The 17,289-nt window shown below is 46.6% G+C and overlaps 2 protein-coding genes across 6 annotated transcripts in view; one reads left to right on the top strand and one right to left on the bottom strand.

Annotated features, from left to right (window-relative positions):
* Window positions 1-12,500, top strand: part of trim71 (tripartite motif containing 71, E3 ubiquitin protein ligase) — a 29,582-nt gene extending 17,082 nt beyond the window's left edge. The window contains exons 2-4 of the mRNA XM_031576728.2: window positions 1,107-1,274; window positions 4,862-4,996; window positions 5,989-12,500. Of these exons, the coding sequence (XP_031432588.1) occupies window positions 1,107-1,274; window positions 4,862-4,996; window positions 5,989-7,440 (1,755 nt within the window). The 3' untranslated portion in view covers window positions 7,441-12,500. The remainder of the gene's footprint in view (window positions 1-1,106; window positions 1,275-4,861; window positions 4,997-5,988) is intronic.
* A 2,022-nt stretch (window positions 12,501-14,522) lies between these two features.
* Window positions 14,523-17,289, bottom strand: part of cnot10 (CCR4-NOT transcription complex, subunit 10) — a 14,822-nt gene continuing 12,055 nt past the window's right edge. For 4 of the 5 annotated variants that reach the window (XM_031576722.1, XM_031576724.1, XM_031576725.1 and 1 more), the window contains 5 exons: window positions 17,017-17,147; window positions 16,216-16,251; window positions 15,749-15,876; window positions 15,406-15,481; window positions 14,523-15,052 (listed from right to left, as the gene is read on the bottom strand). In XM_031576722.1, the coding sequence (XP_031432582.1) occupies window positions 14,883-15,052; window positions 15,406-15,481; window positions 15,749-15,876; window positions 16,216-16,251; window positions 17,017-17,147 (541 nt within the window). In that variant the 3' untranslated portion in view covers window positions 14,523-14,882. The remainder of the gene's footprint in view (window positions 15,053-15,405; window positions 15,482-15,748; window positions 15,877-16,215; window positions 16,252-17,016; window positions 17,148-17,289) is intronic. The other variant, XM_031576726.1, reaches the window with a different exon arrangement.

Genomic DNA, 17,289 nt, shown 5'->3' with positions numbered 1-17,289 from the left:
CTACAATAGAGGGGACAGATAAGAGCTCTCTAAACAATGTCAGCCTTTTCTTTAAGGGAGCTCTGATGGATGTTCAATGCTGTCATAACAACTCCAGTGTTTTGCATTGAAAACAACTAGCTGGAACACCCTAAGGGATGGTAGTCTTTCAAAATGGCTTCTTGTTTGTAAATATGGAGGATTTAGATTTTTTTTAAATATTTGTTTGTTCATGATATGACCTCTGTGGAGTCCTGTGTGTGTGTGTGTGTGTGTGTGTGTGTGTGTATTGTAAACATTTATATTCTTGGCAACTGACCAATGTAACTATTTATGAGCCCTGCGCTCCACATCATTTAGTCATCAGGATGTGTGTGTGTGTGTGTGTGTGTGTGTGTGTGTGTGTGTGGTCCCTGAGCCCCTCCTGTTATGTGAGCACCCCGTCACCCCCGTCACACTGCCTTCACCCATTATCCCCACAATACCCTGCAAGAGGGGATTAGGCCCAGGAGGTGATGACGCTCAGACGTCTCTGTTGTCTGCTCCTTTAGGGAGACGTCCCAGTAGCTTTCTCTCCAGCCCCTGTGCTAACCCCCTCTCCAGCCCTCTCTCCAGCCCCTGTGCTAACTCTCTCTCCAGCCCCTGTGCTAACTCTCTCTCCAGCCCCTGTGCTAACTCCCCCTCTCCAGCCTCTGTGCTAACCCCCCTCTCTCTCTCCAGCCCCTGTGCTGACCCTCTCTCCAGCCCCTGTGCTAACTCTCTCTCTCCAGCCCCTGTGCTAACCCCCTCTCCAGCCCCTGTGCTAACCCCCTCTCCAGCCCTCTCTCCAGCCCCTGTGCTAACCCCCTCTCCCTCTCCCTCTCCAGCCCCTGTGCTAACCCTCTCTCCAGCCCTCTCTCCAGCCTCTGTGCTAACCCCCTCTCCCTCTCCCTCTCCAGCCCCTGTGCTAACCCCCTCTCCCTCTCCCTCTCCAGCCTCTGTGCTAACCCCCTCTCTCTCTCCAGCCCCTGTGCTAACCCCCTCTCCCTCTCTCTCTCCAGCCCCTGTGCTAACCCTCTCTCCAGCCCTCTCTCCAGCCTCTGTGCTAACCCTCTCCTCTCTCTCTCTCTCTCTCCCTCTCTCTCTAGGTGCTGCGCCTGTTCTGTGACAGCTGCTCCGTGCCCATCTGCCGGGAGTGCAGTAATGGGCGCCACGCCGGACACAGCTTCACCTACCTGCAGGATGCCGTGCAGGACTGCCGTGCCCTCACCATCCAGCTGCTAGCCGACGCCCAGCAGGGACGCCAGGCAGTGCAGGTATGCGTGTGGTCTTCAGTAAACTAGTCAGACAAATGATGACACTAGTCCATTTTATGTAGAGATCCTACAATAATCACGTTAAGAAGACCCCTCATTATACCGCCTTTGCTAGTTTATACTGAGCATAGTGCCACCCCTGTGTGTACTTTTCCCATACCAAATCCCCAACCAATGGCCCCCCCATTGATCCTCTGTGCCTGACATACAGAATGGCGAGGTGGAATGATGACGCAATGTTTCCTCAAGGTGTCCTCTATCCCCCACAAAAATGGGCTTATCATTATGGTGTTTGAATAGTAAACATGCTCCTAGCCTAGTGCCTCTGCAAAAGGTTTACAGGAACGCCGTCCTAATCAGCCCTTTCAGTTTGTCTGTGTCCGCTGTGGGGCCGGGACTACGGACCCTAGAACGACTAACGTCTAATATTTTCTTCGATCGTGACATCAATTCAGATATATATAATGATAATGATATATTTATCCAGCGGCAACACCAACACTAGACCGTTTCCACAGATTTTCCAGATATCGTTAGGATTACCTCTAGGTTGACTCAACAGGTGAATTTTGTTATTAAGCTGCTAACACTTGATTAAATGGCTTCAGGGCAGTTGTGATAACATTGATCAATGAATATACCAGCACCACTATGATTTTAATTAAATAAAGCCTATATTTCAGCTGACATTTTGCTTGTCTTCATTCAGTGACTGTAACCTAAACAAGCTAACTATTTAAGCTATCATTTATATAGCCTCCCAGCAGTTGTAGGGGAGCACAGAAGTACCCCTATCCCGGTCGGAGTAGGTACTTATTTTGCCCCCCCAAGAACAGAACAGAGGTCCTACAGCGATGGTTCCTGCAGTGGAAAAGCGTCTGAAGGTGCCTGCCCCCCCCCCTTAAAAACAGCCTGTGAGTTTCTACAGGGGATAAGCGCCTATAGAGGCGTAGCTTTTGTCAGGGCTGAGGTGAACACTCAGGTTCTGATTGAGACTGCTGGAGGAAAAAAACATCACAACAACAACACAAGTACACAACTGAAACAGAAGACGATTATGAAGAGATTTTGCTAATTGCTAATGCCCAACGGCTCTGGTGAAATGATCAGGCCTTTAGGGGTTCCACAGCCGCTGGCTAGAGTGGCCAGTTGCCTCGCCTCTCAGGCAAACCCCTGTGTCTGTGTCTGTGTGTGTCTGTGTCTGTGTCTGTGTCTGTGTCTGTGTCTGTGTCTGTGTCTGTGTCTGTGTCTGTGTCTGTGTCTGTGTGTGCACTTAGACAAAGGACACGGCAGCGTCCACATCTAATAGCCATCATTTATCTAAACGTCATAACAGGGCCGACTCCTGGGCCTGACCGACCAATCTGACTGAAGTGATATTAAGGTGTGCCTACTCGGTGATATCTGAATGTTCTTCCATTGCTCTTTTGACTTGAATAAGATATTCACTCCAAAGACACCACACACACACACACACACCACACACACCACACACACACACACACACACACACACACACACACACACACACACACACACCACCCCCCAACCTCGGCTCTGCTGCCTGGCGGCTCACATTCAGAAGGCCAATGGCCGGAGCACGAGTCATTAGCACAACACAGAGGAAATGTTTCCATCAGGCTCCGGCCCCTGCAGGGGTCCTGGGCGACGGTGGGCAATGGAGGATGGGTGGGGGCCAGCTGCTGTTTAATCCCCCTGGCCCAGCTGTGCTGGAGAGTGAAAGGGCAGGAGAGAGATGAAGAGAAGGGGAGAATTGCCACAATTGAGGAGGAATTCCTGGGAGAGAGGGAGAACCCCTTCCCCCTGATGCCTGAATGTCAATAAATTATGCAATCCCTCCTCCCACGCCTCTCAAACCACCCAAAAGAAACCTCCTTCTTCAGTGTCTGTTTTGATGCCAGGGTATCCCTGATGGCTCCATGTTGGGGAGAGGCCGCTCACAGGGTGGCCTTTAGTTGATGATGGTCTGCTCCTCTGGCAGGTCCACTAATGGCCTGTTTCCACCCCCTCTGCTCTCAGCCCTGTCTTGAGGACTGACAGCAGAAGGTTTTGCAAGAAGCGTTTGAATTTTTTTGCCCCGCGTTGCCCCACATGAGTGTGGCTGAGGTGTGTGACAAACCTCCTCATCTTCTGCCCTCTGCTTGGAGGTGCTTGTGGGACAGGCCGGGGCCAAGGCTACGTGATGTGAGGTGGCAGTGGTATGGGTTCATCTTGGGGAGGTGTGTGTGTGTGTGTGTGTGTGTGTGTGTGTGTGTGTGTGTGTGTGTGTGGAGATGAGTGCTTGCTGGGCTGTAGCTCCTGTAGTCCTGAGGACTGCCCAGCTAGCCAGCCAGGACCTGTGCGGCGGGGAAGCCAAGCTGCATTAGCACAGAAGACGCTGAGAGCATGCAGGCTTTCGAAGTAATCTTATTTGTAGGGGTTTAGTGCTTTAGCTCTCTCTCTCTCTCTCTCTCTCTCTCTCTCTCTCTCGGGTTCTGTGGGCTCAGGAGTGACAGCTGATGGGGGCTGAAATGTTGATTGACAAGTTGGTCCTGGTGGTTGAGTTATTTATTTAGCGTGCCAAGACCTTCCAGTAACAGGAACTATAGTATAGTTCTGATGTGTGTAAAACGGGTTGGATTGGTATTATGTGCTTGGTTATAGTTGGACCATAGTTGTAAAACAAGGTTTCCCTGAAACTCCTTATGAGGTTTACTAGGAATGGTCATATAAATTGTACAACTCACAGACATACCTCTATATTTGTACATCAGGCGATAAACCCAAGCACTTAATATAATACTAAATCATTAAAACAGCCTTTACCTTTGTTGCCACTGCAGTAGTGGTATGATCACCATGTAGCATGATTGAGCAACCTGGTTTTTTTCCATGTTGTGTCTAAAACCCCCTGAAGGAGAATTCCAGAAGTTTAACGTAAGAATGGGAGTTTTTAAAGAGCATCTGTTGGGCACGTCCATCCTTCCTCAGCGGCTCTGTGGGATCCATAGGCTGTTTTACTGGGGTCAGAGGTCGTGACCTCACAGCTTGGGCTCTTACCTCTCAGTGTGGCGTCACAATGGAGCTTGTGTGGGTTCATTCACCCACCCCCCCGACATCAGGGACGCCACCAGAGAGGGCTGATAATGGAGAGGGCAATCTAAATTTAGATACTAAAGGACATTTAGGCAATCTTTTCCAGTCAGTGTTACTCTTTTGTTGAAATCTCAAAGCTTTCAGGCTATCATTTGCAGGTCCTGTGTGTTCAAATCTTTAAAAAAAAAAGCATTTGGTCTGTCTAAAGAAAGACTGAGTTTGTTGGCTGCATTAGCAAAGCTATTGTTATGGTTAGTACAGGTCCTACGGTTGTAAATTGAATTACTAATTGTGGAGGATCATGTTGGAACTCCATGGTTATGGTCTGACTATATATATATAAAAAAATACATTATGGTTTATGTTCAATTATAGACATTATCCCTTCCCAATATAGTAGTGGCCAATGTAGACACAATATATTACTAAAGATATAGGTAGGTAGGTCTTTTTCCTATATGTTTTAATTTGAATGATCTTTTTTTTTGCAGTTAAGCATTGAGAAGGCCCAAGCGATTGCAGAGCAGGTGGAGCTGAAGGCGAAGGTGGTGCAGACGGAGGTGAAGACCATAGCCCTGCACCACAAGAAGGCCCTGGAGGAGCGCGAGTGTGAACTCCTGTGGAAGGTGAGTGGACAGCCGCTCGCTTAGTAATATTTAACACATCACACCCATAAAAAGACAAGCAAACACAAGCATACCTTTTTCTTTTTGGCTTCCTAGATCTCAAAGGGCAACTGCATCCTTTTCAGTGTAGTCTCTCCCATGCAAAATCTACAACGTTGCGTTGTTATTTCATAAACTGATAAACAAATATAGTTCATTGTTTTAAATGGGATTTAATCCACATCATTTTACTTTGGTTACTGAATGAATTGAATGTAATGAAAAACATGAGATTAAAATAACCACTTGGTCACAGACTTTTTGTGTGTACCAGTGTATAATTATAAAGCGAGGGATCGTCTCACTCTGGAGTGCTTACGCCCGTGGAGAAATCGAACCAAACTTAAAGCAGATTTACAACCATATCAAACTTTGACTGGTGGGCTTTTAAGTAATAAAAAGGTTTGCTCACAATACAAAAGGCAGCCCTTGAGGGAAGCTGTGTGTGATTTTTAGAGCCCGTATCCTGTTTCTCAGTGTATAATAAAGAATATAGGACCTATCAGTTAACACCAGCCTCTGCACTGACATCTATGCTGAAGGCTTTACATTATAGGGCAGGCAGGTTTGCACAATGGTAGCCTCTATGGGTTCAGAACACACAAAAAGCCTTAGAAAACAAAATGGCCTTCACATCCATAGTGACCTCTACGCAGTTCAAAACTGAGAATCTTTAGTAGTCCACCTTAGCATTTAAAACTGTGAATGATGTTTCCATAACTAGCTGACTTTCATCAGACTTCTCAAAAAGTACAGTCCAGCCTTTTATTTCAGTATTGAAATGATATGTACAACCAAAATAATTGCAAGGCAAGAATGCCCATTTTCTGGTGAATACAGTCAAACTGTAGTAGACCAGGAGCGTTTGAAAGGCTACTTTTTTCTGAAAGCACCTGTTTCTTTGATTGAGGTCAGAAATGTTGAGTTTGCGGTGCTGTCTTTCTTTTGAACAGGTCGAGAAGATCCGGCAGGTGAAGGCCAAGTCGCTGTACCTCCAGGTGGAGAAACTCCATCAGAACCTGACCAAGCTGGACACCACGATCGCCACTGTGCAACAAGTCCTCGAGGAGGGAGGGAGCCTGGATGTGCTTCTGGCGCGTGAGCACATGCTGGCCCAGATCGAGGAGCTGAAGGCCCTTCGCTGTCTGCTGCAGCCACAGGAAGACGACCGCATCGTCTTCACCCCGCCTGACCAGGCGCTCTTCATCGCCATCAAGTCCATGGGCCTGATCAGCAGTGGCGCTTACGCCTCCGCCTCCAAAGCCCACGGCGAGGGCCTGAAGCGTGGCCTGCAGGGCAAGGTGGCCTCTTTTACCGTGGTGGGCTACGACCATGACGGGGAGCCCCGGCTGTCTGGAGGAGACGGCGTCTCTGCGGTGCTCATGGGGCCAGACGGGGCCCTGTCCAGTGCAGACGTGTCAGACCATCAGGATGGCACCTACACCGTCAGCTACCTTCCCAAGAGCGAGGGGGAGCACCTCCTCTCTGTGCTCATCTGCAATCAGCACATCGAGGGGAGCCCCTTCAAGGTGCTGGTGAAGTCAGGCCGCAGCTACGGTGGCGTCGGGTTGCCTATCGCCTCCTTTGGGGCCGAGGGCGACAGGGAAGGGCAGCTGTGCCGTCCCTGGGGTGTCAGCGTAGACAAGGAAGGATTCGTGGTGGTGGCAGACCGGAGCAACAACCGTGTGCAGATCTTTAAGCCCTGCGGCACGTTCCATCACAGGTTTGGCACACTGGGCTCTCGACCAGGCCAGTTTGACAGGCCAGCGGGCGTGGCCTGTGACAGCCAGCGCAGAATCATCGTCGCAGACAAGGACAATCACCGCATCCAGATCTTCACGTTCGAGGGCCAGTTCCTCCTCAAGTTTGGTGAGAAGGGAACAAAGAACGGGCAGTTCAACTACCCCTGGGATGTGGCTGTGAACCCCGAGGGGAAGATCCTGGTGTCTGACACACGCAACCATCGTGTGCAGCTCTTTGGACCTGATGGCACGTTCCTTAACAAGTATGGCTTTGAAGGGGCGCTTTGGAAGCATTTTGACTCGCCCCGCGGTGTGGCCTTCAACCAGGAGGGTCACTTGGTGGTCACAGACTTCAACAATCACCGACTGCTAGTCATCCGGCCCGACTGCCAGTCTGCCCGCTTCCTGGGCTCCGAGGGCACGGGCAATGGGCAGTTCCTCCGTCCGCAGGGCGTCGCCGTAGACCAAGAGGACCGCATCATCGTGGCCGACTCCCGCAACCATCGCATTCAGGTGTTCGAGCCCAACGGCAATTTCTTATGCAAGTTCGGCACTCAGGGCAATGGCTTTGGGCAGATGGATCGCCCATCGGGTATAGCCGTTACCCCTGAAGGAATGATTGTCGCCGTGGACTTTGGTAACAACCGAATCCTCATGTTCTAAGCAATGCTGCTCTCTCGCTCATTGCAAAGGAAACGTAGTGAAGAAGCAGAAAAGAAGATTTTCGGTACACACCCATCAGGAGCAAACCTTCCAAGAAGTAAAGAAAATGTTGATCGTAGAATGGAATATCTCATCATCTACCACACTTCAATTGATAAATGCCTTTTGTATTAGTTTGTCAGAGCTCTATTGAATCCGTATGATCGGCGCTGGCTCACAGATCACAGATCAGTGCTGGTCAGGCGAGCAGTCCTTCCTCCCATCAGGCTTGGGCTGCTGAAATGTGATGCCATTTTTGCTCTTGATGTGTGTTTCAAATCTTTTTTTTTTTCTGATTTTCTCAGGGAATTTCTTTCATTCTTGACATATTTTACTCTCTGCATCATACCTACCTCATCTAGCTTATGTATGAATGTACTCGCATTGTTTTTTGTGTGCAGAGACTCAGTCCATGAAGTTTTATAAAGAAACATCTACCTCAGTGCTTTTTCAGCGAGAGAAAACTACAAAAATGAAGCAATGTTTGGTTTGTATTTGCACAGCTCGCACAAATTTCCCCAGTTGTTACTGTGCACATAAAGCAATTGAAATACCCTGAATGTTTCTGAGAACGATGTTCAAATTTACCAAGGTGGCATGTTTTAGCCGAAGCATGCAGCCATATTTAGAGAAATCTACTGTGTTTGTTTTTCATGTTGTGTTTGTAGTTCTGTTAGTCATCTGCCTCATACCTTTGCAAAACTTTTTACCTCAAGATTACACAATACCTCTATGGGTCCAGCTGCCTCTCACACGTGTTTATATTTAAAAAAAAAGACTTTATGATGCAAATAAAGGCAGCTCAGTCTCACCTCCTTGACTGGATATACATAGCTGAGAGCATTCTCTATCCTCTTAAACGGCATATAAAAAGTAAAGTGTTAATCAAGATTTACTGCAAGAAGAATGCTACAAGAAACCAAAAATATGCCCCAACTCCTGATTTAATGTTTTCTCAAAAAAAGAGAATTGCTTTAGTGAAAATGGCGTTGTTTTCCAAATCAATTTTTTGGGGGAAATCTCTGTCAAAGGGCAAAATATTTAGATAGTTTGTAACTGATGCCGATTTCTAATGATTTTACCTATCGTCTATTTGATTTATTTCTCATACAAAATGAGTGTCTGAAATGTATTACTATGACTGCACAACTTGAGGTGAAAGAGATGATGGGGTGATTTATTTGTTGGAATGGGCACATTGGTGCTGGGGAAAAAATATAGGATTTAATCCAAACTTCTTTTTTTTTCGGATTTCTTAGTTTAGTTTTAGTTTGCCATCGTCTGTGCAAGTTTGCTGGCTTAAGTTGAAAAGCCACAGCTGTGAGTCCAGGCAGTATCTACTTTGTGGTGAGGTTTCAGCTCTTAGAGAAACTGTTCCATTTGTTTGTGTTTCATGGGCTAATTCTCTGGTGGCTCCTCCTAGTGTGGGGTCGGCATGTCACGTTGGGGCATCAGTAGAATGCAATCCGGGCCCCTCCGACTCGCACTGCTGCTGAGGTGATGTGTAGGGCGCTTTGTGTGGAACCACGGTCGAGATCAAACCATCTTGCTCACTCCTTATGTCAGCTTGACTCAAATCAACTCGTGCATTGCCACCTAAAACAGAATGATATCCAGTATTTCCAACAAAAGCACATGTTTTATCCAAGGAGAAGAAACATTGAATTCCCATTCATTGCATGGGATATGGTGGCATGATTTTGATTTTGGACCACAGGTTCACAGTGAAGGCACTAGGTAAAGAACTGGGATCCACTGAGCCGCTTCTTCACCAAGTGCTTGGAGCGAAGCCTGAAGCACAGTATGAGTGGCACACGCTTTCTCAGAAAGCAGAGATGAAGAGATGAAGCCCCTCGGAGTAGAACGAGAACGAGTAACACACCTCTCCAGGGTCTAGAGTTGGCGTACTGTACTGTGATGTGATCATATGATGAAGACAAGCTTTCTTTGTTTGGATTCCATCAGCCATCGAAATTGGCTTTATCAGAATTGGATCATTGAATCACCAGTGTAAAGTCTGGAGAATTACTAGCCTACCAGCAGCTAATAGACATGCAGCTTGCATTCCTGTAAATCCCTAAACTCCCTTGTCCATTCCTTTGGTTAAGCTCAGCTAATGATATTGTGTGACTGCTTGGCAGGTCATTGTTGAGCGGAATTAAGTTTGTGATCATCTTCAGTATTCAGTTCAAGATTCAGTAGTTTGGAATATGAGAAGGTTGAGACACTAGGTGAGGGACACAGCTTAGAAGCAAAACAAAACTCCAACCTCTTTATGACATTACAATTCACATGAATGCATTGATGAACCCGTGCAGGCTACTGTGCAGTGCAGGAGACTTCAAATTGTGTTCAAATTGTGTTGCTGATAGAAACGACATGATGTGCCTTTCTACAACACAAGAATAATGGTTAGCGTTAAATTGAATGTCTTGCCAAAATGGTGACCATACTTTTAGCCCGTGCCAAATCTTTGGTGAAAGAAGTCATGCTAATGTGATGATCCTCAGATAGCTGTTGCTGCGGTTAACTCCGTTTGACCTCACAGATCTCGGTGTTACTGGAAACCCATTAGCCTCACACCGTTCCCTTGGTCCTCCTGTACTCTCTGTTCTTTTACCTCAGTGAAAGTGAGGTTTGGTCTGTAAGACAACCTCTTCAGAGGCTTCTGTTTGTACCCTCAAATGTGTCTCACTGGACTTTACCACACCCTAGTTAGTGCATTGGGATGTTTCCTCAGGCTTAACTCCAGCAGATGTTTGCAAGGTTCCTTTAGTGCACTGACGATAGCATCTCAACGCCATTCATACCCCCTGGAAAGAAGTACCTTCTCTTTTTAGCTCTGTGTCACAGACAATAGACTTAGCCATAGCTGGAGAAATCTAGTAGACCACTGAGAAAAGTACTAAAAACCAAAAGGAGCTTAAGGATGAAAAGTGTGAATGTGAAGTGTGTGTGTGTGTGTGTGTGTGTGTGTGTGTGTGTGTGGGATAAGAAAGCAACCCAAGCTGGCCAGTAGCTGTAGTTTTTCACCCAGTATTACCTGTGCTCAGAGTTGAACACCGAGCTGCAGACGCCTGCCTCCCCAAAGATCCTAAGATCTGTGCTCTTTAAGAGGAAAAATAAAAAACCCAACCCTATATTTATATTTTTGCATGCTTTAAAAGTCCTTGTAGAAATGAGGATTTGAAATGAGAATTTAAAGACTTTTATGATATACCAAAAAAGTTTGTATGGTAGATTGTGGTGGATGGCTTTGACCTCTACGATTGTATTTCTCTCTCAAGAATAGCTTTACAGAGCCCGAGAAAGGTACCTCATTGTGTAAGACACGAGTGAAATGGTCTTCGGTCCATGATGCCTTATCACACATGCAGTAGTCTACAGCTTTAAAAAAAAATCAGGATTGGTTCCCAATTTGATTATACCTGAAAACTGCCAAATAGTTTGCTGAAATAGATTTCCCATGGCTGGTATAGCGGAAATGTAAACGTTTCCCCTTAAAGTAACTCTTTCTCCAAGCTCTGTTCTGATGTAAACCCACGGATGGTGTACCTTTTCATGTCATGTTTTACTGAACAATTGTCAGGAATACTAAGTGCGGAGATGTGTCTGTAACCTAGTTCATCAGTCGATGCAAGAGCTTTAAAGAACCAGTGAGTTAACAGCAGTGTTAGTGTAGTGTGAGGGACTTGACTACCCAGAGTTTCTGTGCACTCGCTGAACATGTGGCCCCTCCTGATCAATATGTTGTACACATGGTGTCTAGACCCAACCCTCTGCTGTTAAGAGGAGGTTCTCCTTGTGCTCAGCTGAGGATACAACACAATTTTAGGGAGCACCAGCCGACTGCTGAAGTTTCATGTCCTAGGATGTGTTTCTGAAAGCATCGGGTTCATTCTAACCAATCTATGTATCAGGCCCCTGGGTATTCCAACATAATGTATGTAATGTACTCCCCCTCCCCCCCCCACCCATTTCAAACTATTTTAGCCTGTTTCTGACACACACACCTTCTCAGAAGTGCATGGTCCAAGACCCATTTTAATGATTGTATTGTCTTCTCATGTATACACATGTAAGAACAACTCAGGTAGCTTTCTAGAGATTAAAAATCCAAATTCACTGTTTGTTTCCCACCATTTGATAGTGAACCCGCTGTTAGTACTTTTAGTATCTGATTTTTTGTGTGTATGTGTGTGCAAGTACTTTTGTCTTGATCCATCTGTTTAAAAAAAGAAAAAAAAGAAGAAAATTGCTGTTAGTGAAATTTCACAGGATCCGCTTATGTTTTATTTCCATTTAAATGTTAAGTGATGCATAAGATTTGACCATTTTGTAGAAACTCACCTTTTTATCAGCCTCTCAAAGCCACAGAGAAATGATGGTGGGATATTCTCTCCTCTCCTTTTCCCCCATTCCATCAAAGGAAACCCTCAATTTCTCAGGAAACTAATTGGCACAATTTCTGTTAGCAGCAGCCAATCAACCCGACCAAAGAAAAGTTTTCACGTTTGGGTTTGCCTTCAAATAAGTTAGAAATGCCTTAAAATCCTTTTTTAAATGCTCTATCTCTATGAACCACCTCCCTAAAGCAAAGCAGACAGCATGTTTCCTCCTTGGTTTCCCGCCTTCAGTGGAGTTGTCGTACGAAGAATCCCACTGCCATTTTCTCATTGTGTGTGATATTTTGTGGTTTTGACTGCTGTTTCAGACCTGGGGGGTTAATGGGTAAATGTGTAGAGAAGGCAAGATGGCGTATGGGCTAGAGGTCCTCCAAGAACCCCTCTCTCTTCTCCACGTCCTTCTCTTATCTCCCCCCCCCATCCCCGCATTCTCAACTGGTTGGTGTAATGTCAGTGTTGTATCAAAAAAAATCCGACGAAAGAGACTAAAATAGTATGTGGCCTGCCGTCTCGGTCTCTGGTCTTTTGTGGACTTTAAACATTTCCTATGCAGTCTTTGATTTTATGTACTGTTGTTTACACTTAAATAAAGTTGTACTTCTTGGATCCTGAAAATTGTGTGTGGATTGTATTAATGTGTGGTTTGTTTAAGTAATGACTGAAAAAAAAAAAATCGTTTAAAAAACGGGTTTCTTTAGATGTCAGTTTCAAAGACGTGTTCACTCATTCCAACATTCTTGAACAAAGCAATGACCTTAAGAGACCAGTGTGTCTGCATACCAAAAGTTAGGATCAGAGGGGAAGGTCAGAGTTCAGGGCAGGCAGGCAGGCCAGTGCGCCACAGACCAGTACAGAGAGCAGAGGGCTACAGGCAAAGAGCTTTTCATTCTGTGGTTTCCATGCTGGGCCATTTAGACACACTAAAATCAAGAACTGTTGAAGTATTACTCCATAATTTTTTTTTTTTTTTAAATGTTCCCCATTTATTCAATATTTGTGTTTACTCTGTAGCGATTGGGCAAATGTATGACTTCCTCGATTCAAAAGTTTAAAATCCCTGTGCGTATATCTTGGAAATATGGGAAGCACTCTCGAGCAATCATTTTGTTTATTTTTTTCACCAAAGAAATTCTCAGCAGTAGCTGAGTGTCTTGTATATCTGCTCTTTAAACGCACACCCCTGATGGAGAATGTGCTTCCTAAAGAAAGATCTAGTTTGTCTTGGTGTAGGCAGCAAGTATGACCCGTTTTCCAAGCCTGTCGTTGCCGGGAGATGACCAATTAGTTTGTAGAGGGGATGGGTGACAACCCACGTGAGCAGTGAAAGACTGACAATAGAGTGAGTGGTTAGCAGGAGGAGGGGGAGGGGGAGGAATGGCGGGATTTAGCATGAGAAAAGAGATGCTTGCCTGGGAAAAGGTGGTAGGACCACCCTCAGGGGGAGAGGGGGGGGGGGGGGACCACACATGAGCAGGCCAGGGCAGAGTGAGGACCATGAGCCACTCTACACCACACACAGGGCAGAGTGAAGACTAGGGCCCCCTGTACACCACACATGAGGGCCCCCTGTACACCACACACGAGGGCCCCCTCTACACCACACACAGGGCACAGTGAAGACTACACCTCACATGAGGGGGCCAGGGCAGAGTGGAGACTAGGGGCCCCTCTACACCACACACGAGGGCCCCTTCTACACCACACATGAGGGCCCCCTCTACACCACACATGAGGGGGCCAGGGCAGAGTGGAGACTAGGGCCCCTCTACACACCACAGCATGTCACACTGCACTGAGGCTTCTAACAGCCTCCTGTGTCTGCAGTGGTTAAGTTGATCAGTTTTCCAGAAATCTCCCAACTCAGTCACTAGATATTTAAACTTCACAACAAATAGAGAATGAATACAAAATCTGTTTTCACAGGAGAAAACCCAACACGCAACTCTGATGATTTGTGAACACAAAAATAATATATATATAAATATATATTATATATATATATTTTTACATGAAAAACTAAAGCACATGTGCATTGACAAGTTGCCCCTCTTTTTCTCTCATACATGTCCTTCTCCAGACTAAGCCATTTCTAGTAGCAGCCGGGCGCTTGGGTGTGAGACTGGCGGGCCAACCACCTAAAAGGTGTACAAAACCCTTGCAAACTCCACCAACAGTCCAGTTGGTACTGATAAAAAATGGTAACTGGTTTTGGAGCGATATACAGTAGTTGGCAAACTTTTCTTATATTTTCTAGCCAAAACAAATTATCTTTGCAAATCCTGGGTGGCAAGTAGGAACTCCATATGCTCATCTGTCCTTCACATGAACATATACCTTCAACATTAATTTGAAGATGATAGCCTTGCTATGAAAAAATACCTTATACATTGGTTAAATAGGGTTGCTTTAAAGTTTAAATACAGGATCCCAGAGGCCAGGTTATGACGCGCTACCCCCAGGGAAATGGGAATGGTTCCAACCACCTACACACATCTCTGTCCCTGTGGGGGCTCCTTGCATTACTATGGGGTAGGTTTCAAAGGGAAAAACACTAATTATAACAACAGTCACAGTAAAACTGGGACTCCACACACACACACACACACACACACACACACACACACACACACACACACGCGCAGTGGGGTAAATGGTTTATTGTTATACGACCCATCTAGATTTCCAACAGAAGGGCTGAAGAACATTTAACATGGCCGGGCGAAAGCTTTGCAGTCCAGTGCTGGTAGAGGCTGCGAGTGGGAGGCACCCATCCCCTCCTCCCCTCAACGCCAACCCCCATCCATCCATCCATCCATCCACACAGCCCCAAACCAGATATGCAGGGGCCCCCCCTACCAGCCATCCTGCTCCAGGGCAGAGGCCCCTGCTGCTGCTGCTGCTGCTGCTTGGCGTTCTCTTTAATAACTCAGAAGGTCCTTCAGGGGGTGCTGTGGGTCAAGTTGGAGAAGTGTTGTGCGTTCTGGGGGCGAGGGGGGGTCACTTGCGCTGGACCTGTGTGAAACTGGAGGGCAGCTGGATGGGCTGTAGGGGGGCGCTGGGCTGGTAAGGGGGCGCCGGCTTCTTGCGGAGGTCTGGTGACGATGTGTTCTTGACCGATGGCAGGAGCTGGTTGCGCTTGATGATCTGAAGGGCTAGCTGTGTGTTGCCTGCAACAGTTGGCCAAGGACAAAAAAAAAAAAACATTAAGAATTAAAAGGAACAAAACATAAAAGCCCCCTAAACATAACAGATGATCTAATCTGAAAGACATGCAGTAGTGTTCCATGCCAGATCAACTGAAATACATCCATACTAACAAAATACATCCATACTAACAAAATACATCCATACTAACAAAATACAATTTGGAAAAGACCAAACAATAGCTAAATGTCAACTTGTATGGGATTAGATCCTGCATCAATGAGCCTAATGACATTCTGTTCACTGAAGAGTTTCCTAAGAGAATAAGAGTGTGTGTGTGTGTGTGTGTGTGTACATCAGTCATCTCCACACGTACCGTTCTGTAGCTCCAAGTACACACCCAGAAGGATGGCTTCTGGAGGGATCTCCTTTGTGTTCACCATGGAGGCAGCCTGAGAAAGCACACCAGCCTGAGTGTCATGTCTCTGGCCAACAGTCAAACACTGGTACACACTTTACACTCCAGCCTATCAACTCCACCTGAGCATCAAGTCAAAGCCGCAGGGTGAGGACACTCTCAGAAAGGAACGCTACACTTGGCTGCTGAGTATGGCTAACTCCACCTTTGGACCAAAGACTGTACCATCACAGGCCTGTGTGCGTTTGGGAACATGAGAAACAGCATGGAGGAGGAGGAGGAGGAGAAGATGTGTGTGTACCTGGTGCAGACACTTGCGGGCCTTCTCATACTCGCTCCTCACGCAGTAGGCACTGCCCAGGTTAAAGAGCATCATGGCGCGGGCAGAGCTTACAGTACTGGGGTAGCACAGAGGAGTCTGCTTCCCTGCTGCACAGACACAGACACAGACACAGACACACATCTCAGAGAGCAAGAAAGGCATTGCAGTGTGCTGAAATGAATTGTTTTGTAAGTCTCGTCATCTATTCGCTCATGACCACAGCCAGAGCAGTGGGGGTGCTGCTGAGGAAGACATGTCACTAAACCAGATATGACAACCAAAACACAATTAAGAAATTCCAATAAACAATTCAATTTTTATTATTATTACTAAAACTCTAAACGAACACACAAAACAACTACAAAACACTGCATAAAATATGTTAATGCCATCTTCTAAATGGTGACCTAATGATAATGATGTGAAGGATCAAGACTAGTACTCACAAGACTCCAGAGGCTCCAGATCTCCTTTATCAGTCCCTGTGGAGAGACACACACACACACACACACACACACACACACACACACACACACAGTGTTTCAACTCATGTTTCTTTGCATTAGGTGTCAGATATCTATTATTTAGTGCCAAAAATGAAAGCGGAGCCCATCATGTGGATCCCTCTAAATCAATCCCACTCATTTAGCAGTTCGTCCTTCTCAGCACGTGCAATCTGTACGCATGGCCTTTTCTTGCTGCGGAGAAAATCAGCTGATGTGTGGGCATTAATGCCACGTGTCGACCAGAGCCATATAGGAGGGCGCTAGGAGTAAAGCCTGAGGGATTAGCATGTACACGAGCTCTAATGCTTACTTAACCGTCCCAGAGAGGGGCCTAATACCGGTCATCAGTGGGTCTGCTCCTAACCTTAATCTTCACTAGCCACTACATACAGGTTAGCAGTGCTAGGGGAAACAGGCCATGCCCAAAGGTAACTCCAAGGACCCATTTCCTAGGATAGACACGGTGTTGACATGTGCTCACACTGTTCCTCTGGATCCATTACAGCACAGGTGGATGAGCCTGGCTCCTCTTACTCAATGATTAAGTACACGGTGACAGTGTGTACTTCCTGTGCTTACTGTATAATCAGACTCAAGTAAGACTACTGAACACCAGGAAACTGGACCATGGCCAAGCAATCGGTTCAATCCAGCCTGTCCAGTGTGTGTATGATGGGGGAGGAGCAGTGAGCGCATATGGAGCAGTGTCAGCATGACGAGAGAGAGAGAGAGAGAACGCACCCTGGTCCTGCTCGCTTGGTGACACTCCTAGTGACACATCGGTGACGTTTTCTGGGTTGAGGTGGGCGATGGCTTCAGAGATGCGGTCCATCGAGATGAGGGCCTCCGCTGCATACAAGTGCCCTAGGAACCTGACGCCACAGCACACAGCACACAGCACAATATTCATTAAGGACATACTATAGAGGAGAATGGACCACACACTCAGCAGCAGATGGGAAGGGATGAGAGAGGGAGGGGACACCTGGCAGAAAAGAAGGGGGGCTGTCTAGA

The sequence above is a fragment of the Clupea harengus genome, chromosome 11, assembly GCF_900700415.2.
Source record: "Clupea harengus chromosome 11, Ch_v2.0.2, whole genome shotgun sequence".
Lineage (NCBI taxonomy): Eukaryota > Metazoa > Chordata > Actinopteri > Clupeiformes > Clupeidae > Clupea > Clupea harengus.
This window is presented reverse-complemented; position numbering and strand designations above follow the sequence as displayed.